The 16,667-nt window shown below is 41.9% G+C and overlaps 1 protein-coding gene across 1 annotated transcript in view; it reads right to left on the bottom strand.

The window, feature by feature from the left end:
- Window positions 1-363: 363 nt before the first annotated feature.
- The window catches only part of LOC139685868 (fez family zinc finger protein 2-like), a 141,744-nt gene continuing 125,440 nt past the window's right edge, over window positions 364-16,667 (bottom strand). The window contains exon 3 of the mRNA XM_071582990.1: window positions 364-2,945. Within this exon, the coding sequence (XP_071439091.1) occupies window positions 1,471-2,904 (1,434 nt within the window). The 5' untranslated portion in view covers window positions 2,905-2,945 and the 3' untranslated portion in view covers window positions 364-1,470. The remainder of the gene's footprint in view (window positions 2,946-16,667) is intronic.

Below are 16,667 nucleotides of genomic sequence, written 5' to 3' on the forward strand. Positions count from 1 at the left end.
TCAATTAAAATTATAAATAAATACGAATAACCCCTGAATCCATAATAACAACACGACTCATGACATTGCTGTTCGATAATGATACAAGTCTATTGAAAATTTGCATTTGCGGTCACAATTTCAATTTTGATTTGAACCATCGCTATGAAATGCTCACTTGTTTAACTTCCCTTGCAGACGAAGAACACTTATGAAGTCAGTTAGGACACATTTTAATTCATATTTCGAATTTTTCATTATTCAGCATTCTCAAGATGGCTTTTCGGTTCCTAAAATTTCACTCGCAGTTCTACATTATGGGGTTGTAATAAAACGAACACTTGCCCTTATTTGGCGAAGCATCATTGATGGACAAGGCTTTTATTTTGTTACAGAACGGTATTTAGAAGAAAAACATCTTTTCACCACAAAGGCTAACACATTTGTTTGGTAATTTGAATATTAAAAATATAACTGCTGAGCAACAGACTAGTCTTTCTAATGGAATCGGTATTCACTGTAGTTCAATCGCTGACTATTTTTTAATAACCTTGTCCATGATAGTAGGTGCACCCGTTCCTTCGGTGCTGTGCATGTCTTTTTCACCACTATTTCACTTTGCACTTCTGCGTGTTGTACCACGCTCCCACTGACTCTCAGATTCTTGCTAGGAGAACCACAATAATAAATATGTAATACCTTATTATTTACATTGGACGATGTAGAATGTGAACCTAATGAATCGGCCCACCGTAACTTGGTTCAATTATCGACCGACAAAATCCTTGTCCAAACTGGGTTCGTTACCAGTTTGTCAATTTAATGCACAGCTTCATTGTGCAGGTTATCCACAGCCACATAAGACGCACGGCTGCAATCATCTCACTGCGAGAAATTTCTCAAGTTTTACTTTTTGACTAATTTCTCCACATAACTGAATACTTTTCTCATTACCAGGAGTGTTCTCAAGAACTTTCACTAAGTGGGTTTCATTAAGGGCAAAAGCCAATCCCTTCAAAGTTCACTGTTGTGTCGTAGATATATTTCGTTCATCAGTTATGCAGGAAAATTCGTAAATTCACAAGTCATGCCAGGATAAGCTCTGATTCCCGGGGGCGAGAAGGGGCAGCATGCTCTGCCCAGTGATCTCATTGATCACGCTCGGCCACACCTTTGGCACAAGGTACGAATGGCTATTTGAAGACATATTAATACCGAAGAACACTGCACGTTGTAAGTTTGTTTTTAAACCACAATCAAAAATTTGCAAAAACACAGAAGGCTGATGTGGACAAACAGTATCAAAACATAGTTCCCGTTGATCGTGGTTTATTGTAGAATTTCCAACATCCTAAGACCACCCATTTAAGAGATTGCGCATCTCGGATTGCACGTGAAACAGGCTCACGAATCGTCTCCGACCCCGGCCAACCAACAAATTGGGGCGTGAGAGGGCCCAAGGACAGGCCCACGGCACCCTCAGAGGACGGGTCACAATAGGGCCGGAATTTTGGACACGTAGGAGGGGGTTGCCGCAGCGGGGGGTTGCATAAGGAAGGGCGCGAGGAATGCATGGTGCGGAGGGGGTGGAGGCGGTGGGAGGCCCACGCTGGAGAAGGAATGGGCAGGTGTCGAACTACCCCCCTGGGCCCCACCGCCGGCGCCGCTAGCGCCCTCCGAAGCGGAAGCCGAGGACGCCTGGGAACTCGTCGCCCCGTCATGCAACTTCCTCGTGTGCTTTTTTAGGTCGAAGTTCCGGCAAAAGCCCTTCCCGCAAATCTTACATGTGAACGGTTTCTTGTCGTTGTGCGTATGCATATGGAACGTGAGGTTGTATATTTGGTGGAAGGCCTTGCTGCAGATGGAACACTTGTAAGCCTTCTCGCCGCTATGCGTCAGTTTATGATTCTTGTAGTTGCCTTTCTGGTGGAATCCCTTTCCGCAGAACTCGCAAACGAACGGTTTGTAGCCTGCGTGAATGCGGGCGTGCGTGTTGAGCGTTGAGCTCCGGTTGAAGGCCTTGCCGCACGTGGAGCACTTATGAGGTTTCTCCGCCGTGTGGATGATCTTGTGTCGACACAGCGTGGATGCCTGGCGGAACCCCTTGCCACAGATCTTGCACACAAACGGCCGGGCACCCGTGTGCACCGGCATGTGCCGCGTCAGGTTGTAGTGCGCGTTGAACACCTTTCCGCACTCGGGGCAGGTGAACGTCTTTTGCTTTCCGGATGCGGTACCAGCAGTCGGGCCGGATGAGGTCTCGGGGGCCGCGGGGACTCGGGCGGGAGGAGACGCCGCCTCCTCGCTTCGAGGGTTCGAGGCTTCGGGGGACCTATCCTCCGCCGGGCTCTCCGGGGGCGGCCCTGGAGGCTGTGATGACACCACCGACAGGGCAAGTAGATCAAGGTCCCTCAGGGCCGCGGCCACCATGCCTTGCCCGCCGGCATCCCCCGGCTCGTCCGCCCTCTGTCCCCCCCGCCGCTGATCCGGCTGGTAGTGATAGAGAAGGGGGTAGTGCGAGAGGAGGTGCGAGGGCCGTGGGATGAGCCCCGCGGCCCCGCCTCTGGGGACGTATTTCTTGAAGGCGGAGTCCAGGATGGCGGGGTTTGGCACGACTGGGAAGGGGAGCGTGGGGAGGGGAGTGAAGGGTAGGGAGGACGGGCCTAGGGCCTCGTCGCGGGGCTCCTCCTCGGGGGGCTGGGCGACCACAGCAGGTGCCATCGGAGAGTGGTGAGGATCGGTGGTTTTCCGCTGAAAAGACCCGGGCTCCATGATCTTGGCGATGGAGAAAGTGAGGACGGCGGGCTGGCTCTTGGGTGAGTGGGACGTGGGCGCCCGGCGGGTGATCGTCTCTTGGTCCTCCCAAGAGGGCACCACGGTGGCCGGCGCTTCCGTGGCCATTGTGCCCGGAAGGAAAGGCTGCATTGGAGCCGAGGAGAACCTCTTTCGCCAGAAACCCAGAGAACCTGAAAGAAAACGGGTTCCTCATGAAAAATATACTTGATGTTAAGCCTGCTCTTGGGGAAATCACAAACAGGAAACTGTTCGAATAGAAGGTTTACAAAATGCTCACGTCTTACTGAAACCTCATGGTGCAAAGAAATGAACAATTCTAATTCAATCAAACATTTTTTTTAATCGTGGTGTAAGCAATAGGGTTTTAACCCCAAAATTACTGTGGAGTCTAAACTCATATCTGGAAAACAATGACGACTGTTAAGGACTGTATTTCTTTACGTTCCAATTTTCTATATCACTTTTGCTTTCATCATCAATAATTACATAATAGATCACATAGTAAAAACGAGTCATTTTCATTTATCATATATTTGTACGCAGATATATTTAGGATTAAATTATAATACAACATATCAATATAAATCTGTCTTTTAAATTGATGACTATATCTCCATAAGTACTAGTTGTAACTTATCAAGTAATTTATTCTCATTTTATCATTTACCTAATCACACTATTTGACACTTATGACCTCATTTGCGCTATTCTTGCCTTGACGTTTAAACTTGTAAGTGCTTAGGCATTTCCAAGTACTTTCGTTTTCAGGATATTGGTTATATTTCCAGTAAGAAGGGTGAAAATTTCTATTCCTCTGCTCTAGTGACTGAAATTTAGTCTCTAAGATTTCAAATAACTGTAAAGGAAGTAATTTGTTACCTCCCCATTCTGTTCAGCGTCGCCCAAAATGTGAAATAAAAATATCCAGATTGATTATATTCTACTTAACTTGAGATCTTATCTCAAAATTAATTTTAGTCAGTTTCCCATTTCATCCAGTAAAGATTTTACAGTATCGGAGATTTCCAAACAGCGAATGGAAATTTGTAACCGACTTAAAAAAATTTAATTATCGGAACTGAAAAATAGAATTGAAAAAATAATGGTGAAGCAAATAAATATATAGTATGAAAATAAATAAAAAATAGTAGAAATAACCATTGAAATATTATTCTTAGTGATTATTGAATTGGTTGGTTATCAGTTAAATAAGAATAAATAGAACGTACAATAAATGGTATAAAACAGGATTTATTTGCACGTTATTTTGCTCTTGAACGGTTATAGTTTTACTTCCGTAAACTGAATATATTAATACAGTTTATTTATTTTTTATTGATATTGCACATTTGATATACAAATGAAATACATTTATCACGCGAGTGTGAACTCGAAAATGGTGGGTAGGGAGTTCGTGCCACAGGTCTGCACATTAACCTTTGCCGTCTTTCTGAGAGAAACCAAACACTCGACTGTAAAGTAAGCTCCTCTCGAATTCGATTTGTAATACTGGTCTAGTCAGTTGAGGGTGAAATTATATTTCTTCGGCTCCTATTCTGTCGTCATGAATCATATTATTCCATGCAATTCCCTAAATTTTATTCATGAGAGAGGCAGTTCAAGGGACTGTTGCTGCGGCTTTGGTTCAATTTTTGGATACTTGTGTTTGCGTTGTTTGAATTGAAGTTTATTCCATAGCAAGACCACATTTTTATTTGATAATGTAATATTAAGAGAATTTTGTGAAGAAGTATGTTTGCTACTCAATTTATTCGTGAAGGTGAAATATTTCCAAAGTTTTATTTTATTCGAAGAATTATTGCGAATATTACCCATTGTTTGAAAAAAGCTATGCTTCAAGGATATGCACAATGGTAGCAAAACCGTGACTTATATCAGTGAACTGGGAATTTTATTTAATTGATATCTAGCCGGCCAAGGGAAAGTTCAATCATTTACACGAATACGAAGTATGAGAAAAAAGACCATCTTTTTGAACTATATATATTACCATTTCACGAAAACATGAACAATATACTGGCCGCTTATTCTCGTAATATACTTCGCCGTAAAATACAATAATAGAAAAAGTTATATAATAGTACTATAACAAGAATGATATCATGCGATGAATGAAAAATAACTTACCAATACCGCCTTGATAATATCTTTGGAACCGAATTGTTTGGAAAATGATTATCTAGGTAAATATTTAATGTAAAAACACCGAATCAAATAATCAGATTCCTGCTGATTCCTCTCCATATTTACACCCGTTTCACACTATTCACACTAAGGTTTGTTCACACTAAACCTTACTGCCGAAGTACTCAGTGCCGTGAAGTTGTGCCAACCATAGACCAAATGAGATTATACCCCTTCAATAGTTTCACTTGTGCGAGAAAGGCCTGGAAATATTTTTCAACCGTTCCTAGTTTAAAATGCAAGTGAAGGCATGATTTAAATTACTTCCAGATGCGGGAAACAATGTAAACTTTGAAAACATAGCTTAAAAGCGGAGGCAAAAGAAGGTTACCGAGCCTTCGCAAATGTCACATTGTCCGGACCCTCTGGTGTCCCCCAGCCTCTGTTCGCCCCCATAGACTAGAGCACCGCCCCGTGGGGGGTAGAAGCGCCCTCTTTGGGAACCACTGATGTAGCAGATGTAGATGATTAAAATTATCCGCCAACAAAGACGTAAGTTTCATTTTAAAAGAAGTAAAACAATTTCTATAAATACTATAATGAAAAAAAAATTGCTGAGACTAAAAAGAGAAAGTGTTGTGAGTAGATATTTTTTTAATTTGAAGTAATTAGCCTAATAAATACCAGCTATAATTACTTAACATTTTTGTGATCTTGAAAAAAAATATTCAAATTAAATTTTAGCTATTTCAACTTTGTTAGCTACCATTCAACTCTTTATATTGATTTTTAATGCATATTGCGAAATCTGCATCCTAAAAATAGCCGGTATAAAAATTTAGCCTTATATTACCCTAATGGTAGCTTTCAGGTTACCATGTACTTTCATGCTATGAAATAAACTTTCAAACGCGCACATTTATTATTAAGTGCTGGTCTTACTCACCGTGACCTTCAAGAGTATCTAACACTTACGTATATAAACTATTATTGCGTATTCTCCGGAACTTGCATTAAAGGATTTTGAAGTAGATAGACTAGAAAAAGAAATGGATATTGAAACATATTGAATGTCTCAATTGAAGGCAAAGAAAACAGCACAACTTATTTCATGGATCATATCAATCAAGCGTTACTTTAAATTTTGACCATCCCATTAATGAGGTGGCGTCTCATCTATAAAATCGGCAGCAACAAGGCAAACTTTGCTTACGAGGCTCGTAACTTACTGGTAGACACCTGAGTATATATTTCGCCGGAAATGCAAGGGTAGCTTGAACACAAATAGATTGTAGGCATACTTATCTCAAAATTGTTTTGAGGTTCATTCCAAATTAACAAAGTAAATAAAAAACTCTCCTAATAAGCATACGCTAAAATATAGTGACGAAGGCAAAGGGTTAATGCTGCACTATTTCATAAATTATAAGGAATATGACGTACGAATGGATGAGGCTAAACTCAGTTCCAGTTCATTAGAACAAAGGTAAAAAATGACAAAACATAATTTTCAAAGTAAATGTATAAAATTATATTTAAATTAAATATGACCTCTATGAGTGCCCCAAAAATATTTAAATATTCATAACTATACGAAATCAGAATTTTTAATGCCACTCACGGAGTAATTACTTCAGGAAAAGTGGTAAATATTCTTATTGAGAGACGATAAGCAAAACATTGATACGCAAGTATTTAATAATTAATATTTGATACCGTTCATTGTTTATCCATTAGAAAATCAGTTAAATTTAATATATGCCTTGCGTGTAGTTTGTACAAATATTAATTTAATCTAATAGTATTAGTGCTCAATTTGTTGATCTGATACAACTGCCACTTTTTCCTTGCAGATGTCTGGGGAAGGCGGTGACCTAGGCTTGGGCGGTGGTAGTGAAATTAAATTTCTTTTTCTAACATTTCGCCAATTTTTGAAGAAATCTCTTAAATTAAAAAGGCAACTTTTTAATGCAAATGGTTATAATACCAGCAAAGAACATTTTGCCATAGTTACGTACTATAAATGTAAAAAATGTCCGCGATTAATTGAGTTAGCAGTAAAATAAGAATCTTCTTCCTCATTGAAATTTCTTTCTATTGAGATAATGAATATTTTGTGTTTTTTTCTTGAGGAACATGTCAAAAAAAGATATTTTAGGTTATGTATGATGAATCATTATATGATTTCAGATATTATATTATGAACATACGGCCATGGAAACGAATTTGTTTGAAATTATTTCTTCGTTTTCCGGCCTCAAAAATTTACCTCTTTAAATGGATATATCAGCTACTAGAACAAATATTCTTAAAGGTTTCTAATATAATGTAGAAATTTGTTTGATACCTCAAAACTGAACTACTTCGAAAAACCAGAAAACAGTAAACAGAAGTATCTGGTCTTTATCCTTGCCACTCTGAAAATTTGCAGCGAGTAATATGGACCGGCTCCATCGATCACTGAAGCAGAATTTGTGAAGTAGATACATTTTCTGATGTTGATGGATTTCAATGTAAAGGGCTCCGTCTGGTTCTAGAAAAGCCACAGAATATCAACTTGAGTATTTTACTTATGTCGAAACAAAATTTAACGGAAATTATAATGATAAAATCTGACGTAGTCTATCCTATAATTGATTAATCTTACAGAATTATCTACGCTGAATACTGGCGAGTATTTTAGTTAGCAAAATAAATTCAATTTCATTGTTTGTTTCTAGAGAGAGATATAAATCAATTCTCAAAATTAAAAAAGTGTTCATAAATTTTTGAAATCGCTATAATTTTTATGATGAGTGAACAATTGATGCAGTCAACTATCGATTACCAAAAATATATTTGCATGAATTATTTTACGAATAGTCTTTAAATCAGAATATTTACAAAATTTAACCGTTGACTTAATAATTCAATCAAAATTATTTCACATTATTGAAATCAAAATTTGGTTCCCTAGGTTTTAATTTACTATTGGTATATTCAGATGTCTATGAAATTTACACGCCAGGCTGGGGAGATGTGGTATTTTCTCCTTTGATGACTACAGTTTCCTTGAATCGGGCAGAATCGGGTTAAGCTAGTGGTACCCAGAGAAAACTAGATTTAAACTGGATTCAGTAGCCAAACGCTCTGCACACTAAGCCACTACGTGACTAAATAGAATTAAAAAATACAAGGACACATACTTAATTATTGTTTTATTGCAATTACCCACTAGAGAAAAAAGAACTGAATACACCCTAAATCACTAATTCATTAGCATTTAATTAAAGTACAGCATGAAAAGCAATTCAACTAATGCATTTAATCTAAAGCAAGGCATTTCCGATCGAGACCCTACAGAAACTATATTTGAAAAGGGGGTAAGTAATCTTATGCAGCTAAATATGCCACAAAATTGGCGAAATAATCCAAAAGAGCTATACATTTTTAATATAAATTTTACCAACACCGAATTTTGCTCCCTTAACAGGTGAAGGCTAAGGGGCAATACTTTGCTTAGAGGATAAAATGAAAAACTAACATTATGATATTTTCAGCCAGTAGGTACTTCGTGTTGTGTATCCTACCTTCGGGTTCTATGCTGGATAAAGTTCATTAATGAAAATATCTTGTCTATTTTCCTCATCACGATTCCAAAGACACCTCAGCACCATGAAGGAAAACTTAATAACATCACGAACCGTAAACCGTAGCCCTGGGACTACCCCAGGGATTTTGCGTGGTAATAACCAACCGTGCCTCAGGACCAAAAACAAGCGAAGAGGGTCGGGCGCCCAGAGCGCGAAACTTCCCACGAGCGACTGTGAAGTATTCGGTGGCGGAGCAATTCTCCTTGTCACTCGGCAATGACATGAACACGCCCCAATGGCTTTTCACGAGGAACGAAAGAGCTGAAATTCCCTACCGACCCCGGGAGCCGTCTTTTAATTCCTCATCGATTAAGACGCGGCCATGGATGTGGATTTGGGGATAGGGGGACCGCTACTAACCCCCTCCCTTTACTGAGCGGGACAAAGGTGGGGGAGAGGAAGCAGAAGTATGGGGAGGAAGAGGAGAAGAAGACTTCGATTGAAAACTTTCTGCTGCGGTCGTGGTGGTGGTAATGTCGGGAGGAAGAGAAGAGAGGAGAGCGTGGGGTCGTGGAGGGAAATGGAGAAAAGGGGAGGCTGAATGGCCCCGGCGATCACCCTCAATCGGCTGTTCAATCACGCCACGCGATGCTCCCCGTCCCCCATCTGCCACCCTTCCCAAACACACACACAAGCGAGCGCACGCACACACCAATTCCCCCGCCTCCCCCCCGCAAGCCTTCTCTCCCCCGCACCCGTAGATCCCATTGAAGGGGGGGAGGCTCTCCCTCCCCCGCTGGCTTCGTGGATTCTACCTTCCGAGGAAGCCACGACTGCCCTGACATCCCATTTTTCCATTAGAAACTCCTTTTGACGCTCCGTAACGTGGTGGCTCGGTGTGCGTGCCCTCGTGTGCCGGCGCGCACGCAGGCGAGTTCCGAACATCCGCTGTGGCGGCTTAGGGGGCTGCAAAGGGGCGGGGTGTGGGTCACATCCACGGTGGCTAGGTACGGCTGCCCTGTCAGTCTTCCAGGAGGCCCCCGGAGGCCGCGCCGAATAAGGACATGGCGTAGCCCCCCTTGCAACGGGTACTTGTGCCCAGAAATGAAGGAATGCGATAGTGATATGAATATTGGCGAGTGAAGTTGATATTCCTCAAATGTAGATCCATGAATTATTTCCCTAATGCCCAAAAGTGTTGCTATTTGTCTAACATAGTAACAGTACAATAATTAAAAGACATTGGTAACAGGTGCTGAAGGTAAGACTTAAGAGGAGATAATACCTGTGTTATCAGTCGCATTGGTAGCCTAAGTGAGATTTCAAATGGCCGGGTGCTTGGATAAAATTTGGTTTTCCTGTGGTAATGTGACGTACCTATGATTATGAGTCGGAAAAGGAGGCTTTAAACTTGAGCTAGAAATCTCTCTCTGTAACAATTCACCAAATTATTGGCAGCAGTAGTTACCGAATTTTTAGTATTCGTAGCTAGGGATTTAGGAAGCCCTCGGTAAGAATTTACTGTTGCCATTCTCTCATTGGCATGTTCTACCAATAAATTCCCCTTTCATATGCAGTGAAACATCGCCATTTGTGCATAGAACATTCACTAACTTACGAAAATAGATTGCACCGGTTCACTCTAAAATAATCATCGACGCATAAGCACCAATATTCGGGATAGCTCCAATATACAAGAGGTCAATTGCTTTTTTCGCACGGCAGATATTTATCCGAACAAATGAACTTCGACGTAGGATTCACAATAAATAAGCGAAATGAATCTTGGAATCGAATTTAGATGAAGACCGATCATAAATCTCACATCCGCGGCGTAAATAGAGTCAAATTGATATTAAATTAGATTTAAAGACGAGGAAAATTTGATGTATCTGGGTATTTATTTCGTGTAAATAATTCCCCAATAGAAATAAAGTCCCCAATGAAAAAGAAAATAAAATGTTTTTGTACCTTTTATAGAGCTAGGTTGACGGTCCACCGGATGAGAACCTCCACTCTTATTTTAGAGAGCAATGGTTTTTTTAATGAAGTGGTTACGTCTGATGAAGAAAGGGAAATATTAGCTTTTATTAAAATAATAAATATATGATGCACTAGAGAAATAAGAATTCCAGCTAATTACCGTCACAGAAATCTATCTGTAGGAACATACGCAGGACGATTTATCAACTCTTTTAGTTTCCTTCCTAGCTCCTAACTACCATGTAGGTAAACATTTGAAAGTTATGCGGGTACACAAAAGGAAAACTACGTTTCTTTATAATGGTAGCCGGCACAAGTAATGAGAAAGAAAGAAGCGAGCATTTGGGAACTATCGACGAAAATGTAAAGTATATAAAATGATAAGAGAGAAGAAGTTCAAATAAGATCAGTTGCATCATCGTCAATAATATCAACATAAGAAAAATACTCTCCCTTCATGTGGCCACATTTGGTGAAAGAAAAAAAGTTAAGTGCCCCAACATGCTCAAAAAACTCATTGCACTTTCAAATAAAGACAATCAGCAGCACAAAGACAGGATGTCACATTGTCCCCCCGCCCCCATAGGACCAGTGGCGTCTCTAATGTAAATCTGTATGCAACCGCTAAAAAGATTTTCGATTCATCCAATCCCTAAATACGTGCTGAACGTGTAATTACGAATTTTGTCGAAAGGACGCATTCATGACCTTCCGTCGAAACACAGTCATTTGTCTAACATTCAATTGCTCTCCCTCCGAAGTGTGGAAATTCATCCTTCGGTCGACCTCACCTCATATCCTGCTCTCGAGTACCGCCGCGGAAGACGCTTGGACGCAAGGCGAGAACGTGACCCGGGCACTCCCGCCCACGAGAGGAGGCGTCGGGGGCGGGCCTCAAGTCGGGGTGCCGTGGATGAGAGGGGATGGGGGTACCCCGGCACTCGCGGGAGCGCTGGCCGAGGTGGGGTTCGAGGGTGGGGGCGAGAGAACGACTCCTCTCCCGCCCCCGCGCGTGTACAGCGGCCGAGGAGGAGAGCCTCCCCCGCCCCCCCACAGCAGCCGCACCACTGCTCCCCCGGACCCCCTCAGTTCTCGCCCCCTCCTACGAGCACCCCCTTCCAGCCCCGTCATGGCCACAATTGTCACGGGCCCCCTCAAAAAGGGGAAGTGGAAGAGTGGAGAGAAGGGTAGAGGGAGGAAGCACAATGCCCCATCATCCACTGCCTCCATTCTTCTCCACACGCCACTTCCCCTTTCGGCGACGACTGCCTCTCCAAAAACCTCTTCCCTTCTTACCCCCCCCCCTTCACCCCTCCCCTTGCGCGACTTACCCCACCCCCCTCCCCTCTCGCAAATCGTCATCGCCACATGCATTATTCCAACAGTCAACATTACACGCACTTTGTAAAGCGGATGGCAGTGCGAGGCACCCTAACGACCGCACTCCCTCCCCCCCTTATTCCCCCTCCACCCCCCCAAGCGCCAACGAGCACCCTCCCCCTTTTCAGGGCGCCCCTCCCGACCACTCCACCACGCCCCCCCCATTCCCCACACACAAACCCCCCGGCCCCGGCTCTGGCTCACGGAGCACGCGAGCAAATATTTAACCACGGCGATTGCCTGTCGAATCGGTTTCCACTTGGGGAAGAGCGGGGAGGTGGGTGAAGGGTAGGAGGGGAATGCATGAGAGGGGGGGGGTCGAGGAGGAAACAGGAGGGGGGGGGACCCCGCCATATGCCCCACCGCTCGCCCCACACCAGCCACGAAAACAATCGCACCACATCTGCATCCCCATCTCTCTCTCTCTCCTTCTCTCTCTCTCTCTCGAATATCACTTCCCCGCCCCATTCTTCCACTCGCCCCGAATCCCCGCGTGCCCCCGCGTTGGCCCCATCCCCCCCACACGACTCACATCCCTGGACACCCCTCCCCCTCTCTCCCCATTCCATGCCGCCTCAACGCCGTCCTCTCTATCTCTCTCTTTCTCTCTTTAGCCTCGCCCCCTCCCGCACACACACACACACACCCCCCGTGATACCCTTTCATCATCGGGAAATCACCACACCCCCTACCCCTACCCGACACAAGCGAGCTCTCCAAAATCATATAGCCGTTTTCATGTTTATTATACGTGGCTCTCTCACGATGATGAAGCACTACTTTATGCGAGCAAGTGCTTTCAATATCGCTCTCAAATTGTTTCACGTTCGCATTTGAGTCAGCCCCTATTCCTTGTGCTAAAATAACAGACAGCCAACTGATTAATATTTGCATCCTCCTCCTCTTTGAATCGCTCTGGTGACCATTCCCTCGGTGAAGAAAACTCGAGTCTGCTTTTTATGCTTCAATATGTACACACTCCATTACGGGGACGGATTTTGGATAGCATCGGGGTCTCTTCGCGGATACACGAGCAAACATGAGTCTACAATACCTCTCTAGCTTCTGCAGAATATTATGACTCTCTCTAAAACTGTGTGCGTCCTAATGCTTAACAAAGACTCTAACAGCTTTGAGCTCGGTTTTATTAAAATGAGCGCAGGAGTTATAAGAATGTATCTCCAATTCATAATAAATTTTCCTCCACTTGGTCGCACGGCAGCATCAGAAATATTAGTGTTTAGTTGAAATAGTTACGGATATAACGTTTGTTATTCATAAGTAATACTCATGGTCGCGGAATTACTTATTGAAAAAAAACAGTGTTAAGCTAGCTGCTTGCATGAATATTTTTTCAATTTTAATTCCTGTAAGTTTAGTAGTTCAGTCATAATATATTTAGTATTGGGAGCATGAAGAGATGTTCTAACAACTGACTGTTTGCAATTTGCTCCATTAAACTCGTTGGTTCAATACCGATATTCGGAAGATAACGATGGGTCACCAGTGCAATGCGTTACAAAAGGTGAAAAGGAGCTTGGAGAGTGAAGGCAGAGCTCTAAACGCTAAGGAATTATATGATGAGTTTTTTAGTCCCAATTTCAAAATGTCTCATTAAATGCAATCGTCAGTAAATGTGGAAAAATTCTTAAAACGGAAATTTTAAACAAGTACAGTCTAAGTCCAAGGAATAAACGCATACTATGTGGAGTCTACATTGGAAAATATATAGTATGCTGGAAGGTTCAACAGGAGGGATATTAACTAATGAAGGAAACTGTAAAATATTACATACAACTTGAAAGCGAACGAAACTTAAGGCGACTGGGAGAAAGGGATTGCCATCGTTTCGGATGAAAAAGGCATTTAAACATATCTAAATAAACTTGCCTTTAATTTGTAACCTGAGCATAGTGATATAATTTGCCATTAATACCTTTTCACAAATATCAAATTTCAGAATATTGAGTTATTGAAATGGGTATTTCGTAAAAATGAAACGTAATAAGAATACTCAAGAAAAAAGTATTTACTGCCACGGAAGCACCTTTATTGTTTTCGGTAATTTTTTTGCTACAGTTTTGAATTAAATGGCATAATTATATTTACAATTCCAACGGATGTTAGAAAACGTCTTTGTTTTTCTGGACCTTCCATGGCCAAGTCAAAAGTCTACGTTAACACACCCACGCCCTCATGCCTACAGTAACAGTTAACAGTGAAGTTTAGATTCATGGGAGCTCAGCTAGTTGACGAATTAATGAAATAATTCCCGGAGAAAAGAACGACAATACCAAAACAAAAAGTAATTTTTTGAGAATTCCGAGCTCCCTAATGCTTTCTCGCAGGCACACGTTGATTTTGAATGCCCCAAAAACTTTTTTCTGTTCAAATTTATTGAAATTATAAACAGAGAAAAACAGGATTATATTTTTCTTAATATTGGGCTGTTTGAACAGAAAAAAAACAGGATTATATTTTTCATAATAGTGGGCCGCGGTAGTCCCGGGGGGAGAGCGTTGGACTGCTGACCGGAGGGGGCCTGGGATCGATTACCGGGCAAGGCACTCTGGGCACCTGCAGCTCCACCCAAGCTATGTGATTTTTAGGGTGCCAGATCTTCCCGGGAAACCATAACCGGCACAGGGAAAGGAACTGGCCCCTGTACCGGTTAACTGTGAATTTCACACAACGTCGGGCTTAGTACTGGGTGAACTCTACCATCACCTACCAAACCGACCTTCGGGTTGATTACTGTTTTTTTATTTTTCTTAATATATTCATAAATGTTTTAGGACATATTTTAATAATTTCTGTAACCATTATTCATGTAAAATATCCCATGGTTAAAATTTTTTTTGTTTAGCACAGGGACTAGAAAGAAAAAAATCTTTGAATCTCTCAATATTAATCATTTACTTCTGAGAAATAAATTACTCGAAATACACTGCATGGCTATTTTTCAGATTTATTTGATTCGAATTCATTGTTAAGAAAAGAGAAATTTCCTCGAATAATAAATATTTTGGCTTAATTTTCCAAAGAATCATTTCCTGCAAGATGCATTCATTTTTAACTTCGAGGTTTATCATATAATTTCCTCCCGATAATCATTCAGCGTTTTGATTTCCTGCAAAAGCGTGCTGCAAAAAAACGTGCTATAACGATCCACGACAAGAGCTGGTTTTAGGTGATGCAAACTCAGTTTTACAAAATTACAAAATTGAATAATTTTCAAATTTTCTCCTATATCGCTTTTAAGGCAGGATGATGTAAAATCTACGTAATGCGAATTGAAATAACTCTCCACAAAGTGATGGCTGCTCTTGGTCTTCGTGGCGGCAGTTGCATGAGCAAACCATTGTGACGGCACTGTTTACTTCGCCTTTCCGGAGGCAGACCTAGTTAAATTGGGCCCAGTGGTCTCAAAAGAAATGAAATTCGTCTGATTTGCGCAATTTCTACCTGAATGAGCGGTATCAAGGATGGCGACGCCATTATTAGGAAGGCAGCGTAATGATCCTACAATGAGAGTGACCTAGAAAAGAGACACTTAGTATTGCTCTTCCGGAATTGGATGTTTCCCGAAAATGGGTGAGGGAGCGTAAAGGATAGGGGTCCAATAAATATGAAGACAAGATAAAAATCCACTCGAAGGCTAAATTATTTCGCGAATACAGATATTGGTATGGAAAAGGCAGCGAATCCATGGCTACAGTCGACACCTGATGTGGTTCCGTCAAAGATTAAGATCGTAAACCAGGTCGAGTGGTGAGAGAGTAGACTTTACAGCTTATTGGCGTCAGTGGTGTGCTTGTCTTTCAAATGACGTCGCCGAATGTCCATGATAGCTCCATTTTCAAACTAAAATTCGGGGTGCCCGAGGGTGCACGGCTTGTCAGGATGGCGTTGTGTGGATCGACAATAGTAGAGGACACCTGTGGAGCTGGGTGGATAGGGAATTCCATTTTCTCTTCTTTGCAAGGTCAACAGAAAACCTCACCGCGAATGACGTGACACCTGAGGCGTTGTCCGTAGGACTGGAAGGCCCGAAAGTCGGCCTGCCCATTGATTGGCGTGTGGGCCGTGACGGACGCGATGAACCGAATTGCCTCAACGTTTGAGACACTCCGCTTACGCAGCACATTGAATGACGGCGACATTTTATGTGAGGTGCTAAGTTTAAATTGGTGACATAAATCCGTCCGTCATTGGTTAATAAACGGAGCTGAAGGAAAATCAGAATTAAAAGCACTTTTGAGCTAAATTTAAGGAAAATCTTAAAATCTGGTATCCTTAGGTCCACCTCATTTCGTGATGCACTCAACCATTGGGCAAAAGAGAGCGGGATCTTTCAACCTCGTCAATTTGATTAGAGACACAATCAACTTTGGCTGGGATTTAGTCATACATGTAGTTTTACGCTAAATTCTCTCGTGAGAAAGGTAATGAGGGGACGTTGGATGTAGAATTCACTACAGCATAAAATGTAAGTTGAATGAAGCACCGCAGTTCAATGCTACCTCACAATTTGGCATTAGTTTCTCTATTTTTGACTGCTATTGTTGGAGGACTTTGTGTTTCACAAGAAAAAAATACGTTATACCCAAATGCCGAACGATTATGAATGGGGAAACATTCATTATTAGAATACAAGAAGTTATTTAAGAGTGGAGAAAATACTTATAACCAAAATATATTAGGCTTACTTCATCATCATGGGCTTGTTTCTCAACATCGTGGTCATAAGTACGGGACCATATATGGAGTAAGAACGCTTATTATTTGAACATCAATTAACCATCATGTAAA

Source organism: Hetaerina americana, unplaced genomic scaffold (genome assembly GCF_022747635.1).
Source record: "Hetaerina americana unplaced genomic scaffold, ioHetAmer1.1.p SCAF_12, whole genome shotgun sequence".
Classification (NCBI taxonomy): Eukaryota; Metazoa; Arthropoda; class Insecta; order Odonata; family Calopterygidae; genus Hetaerina; species Hetaerina americana.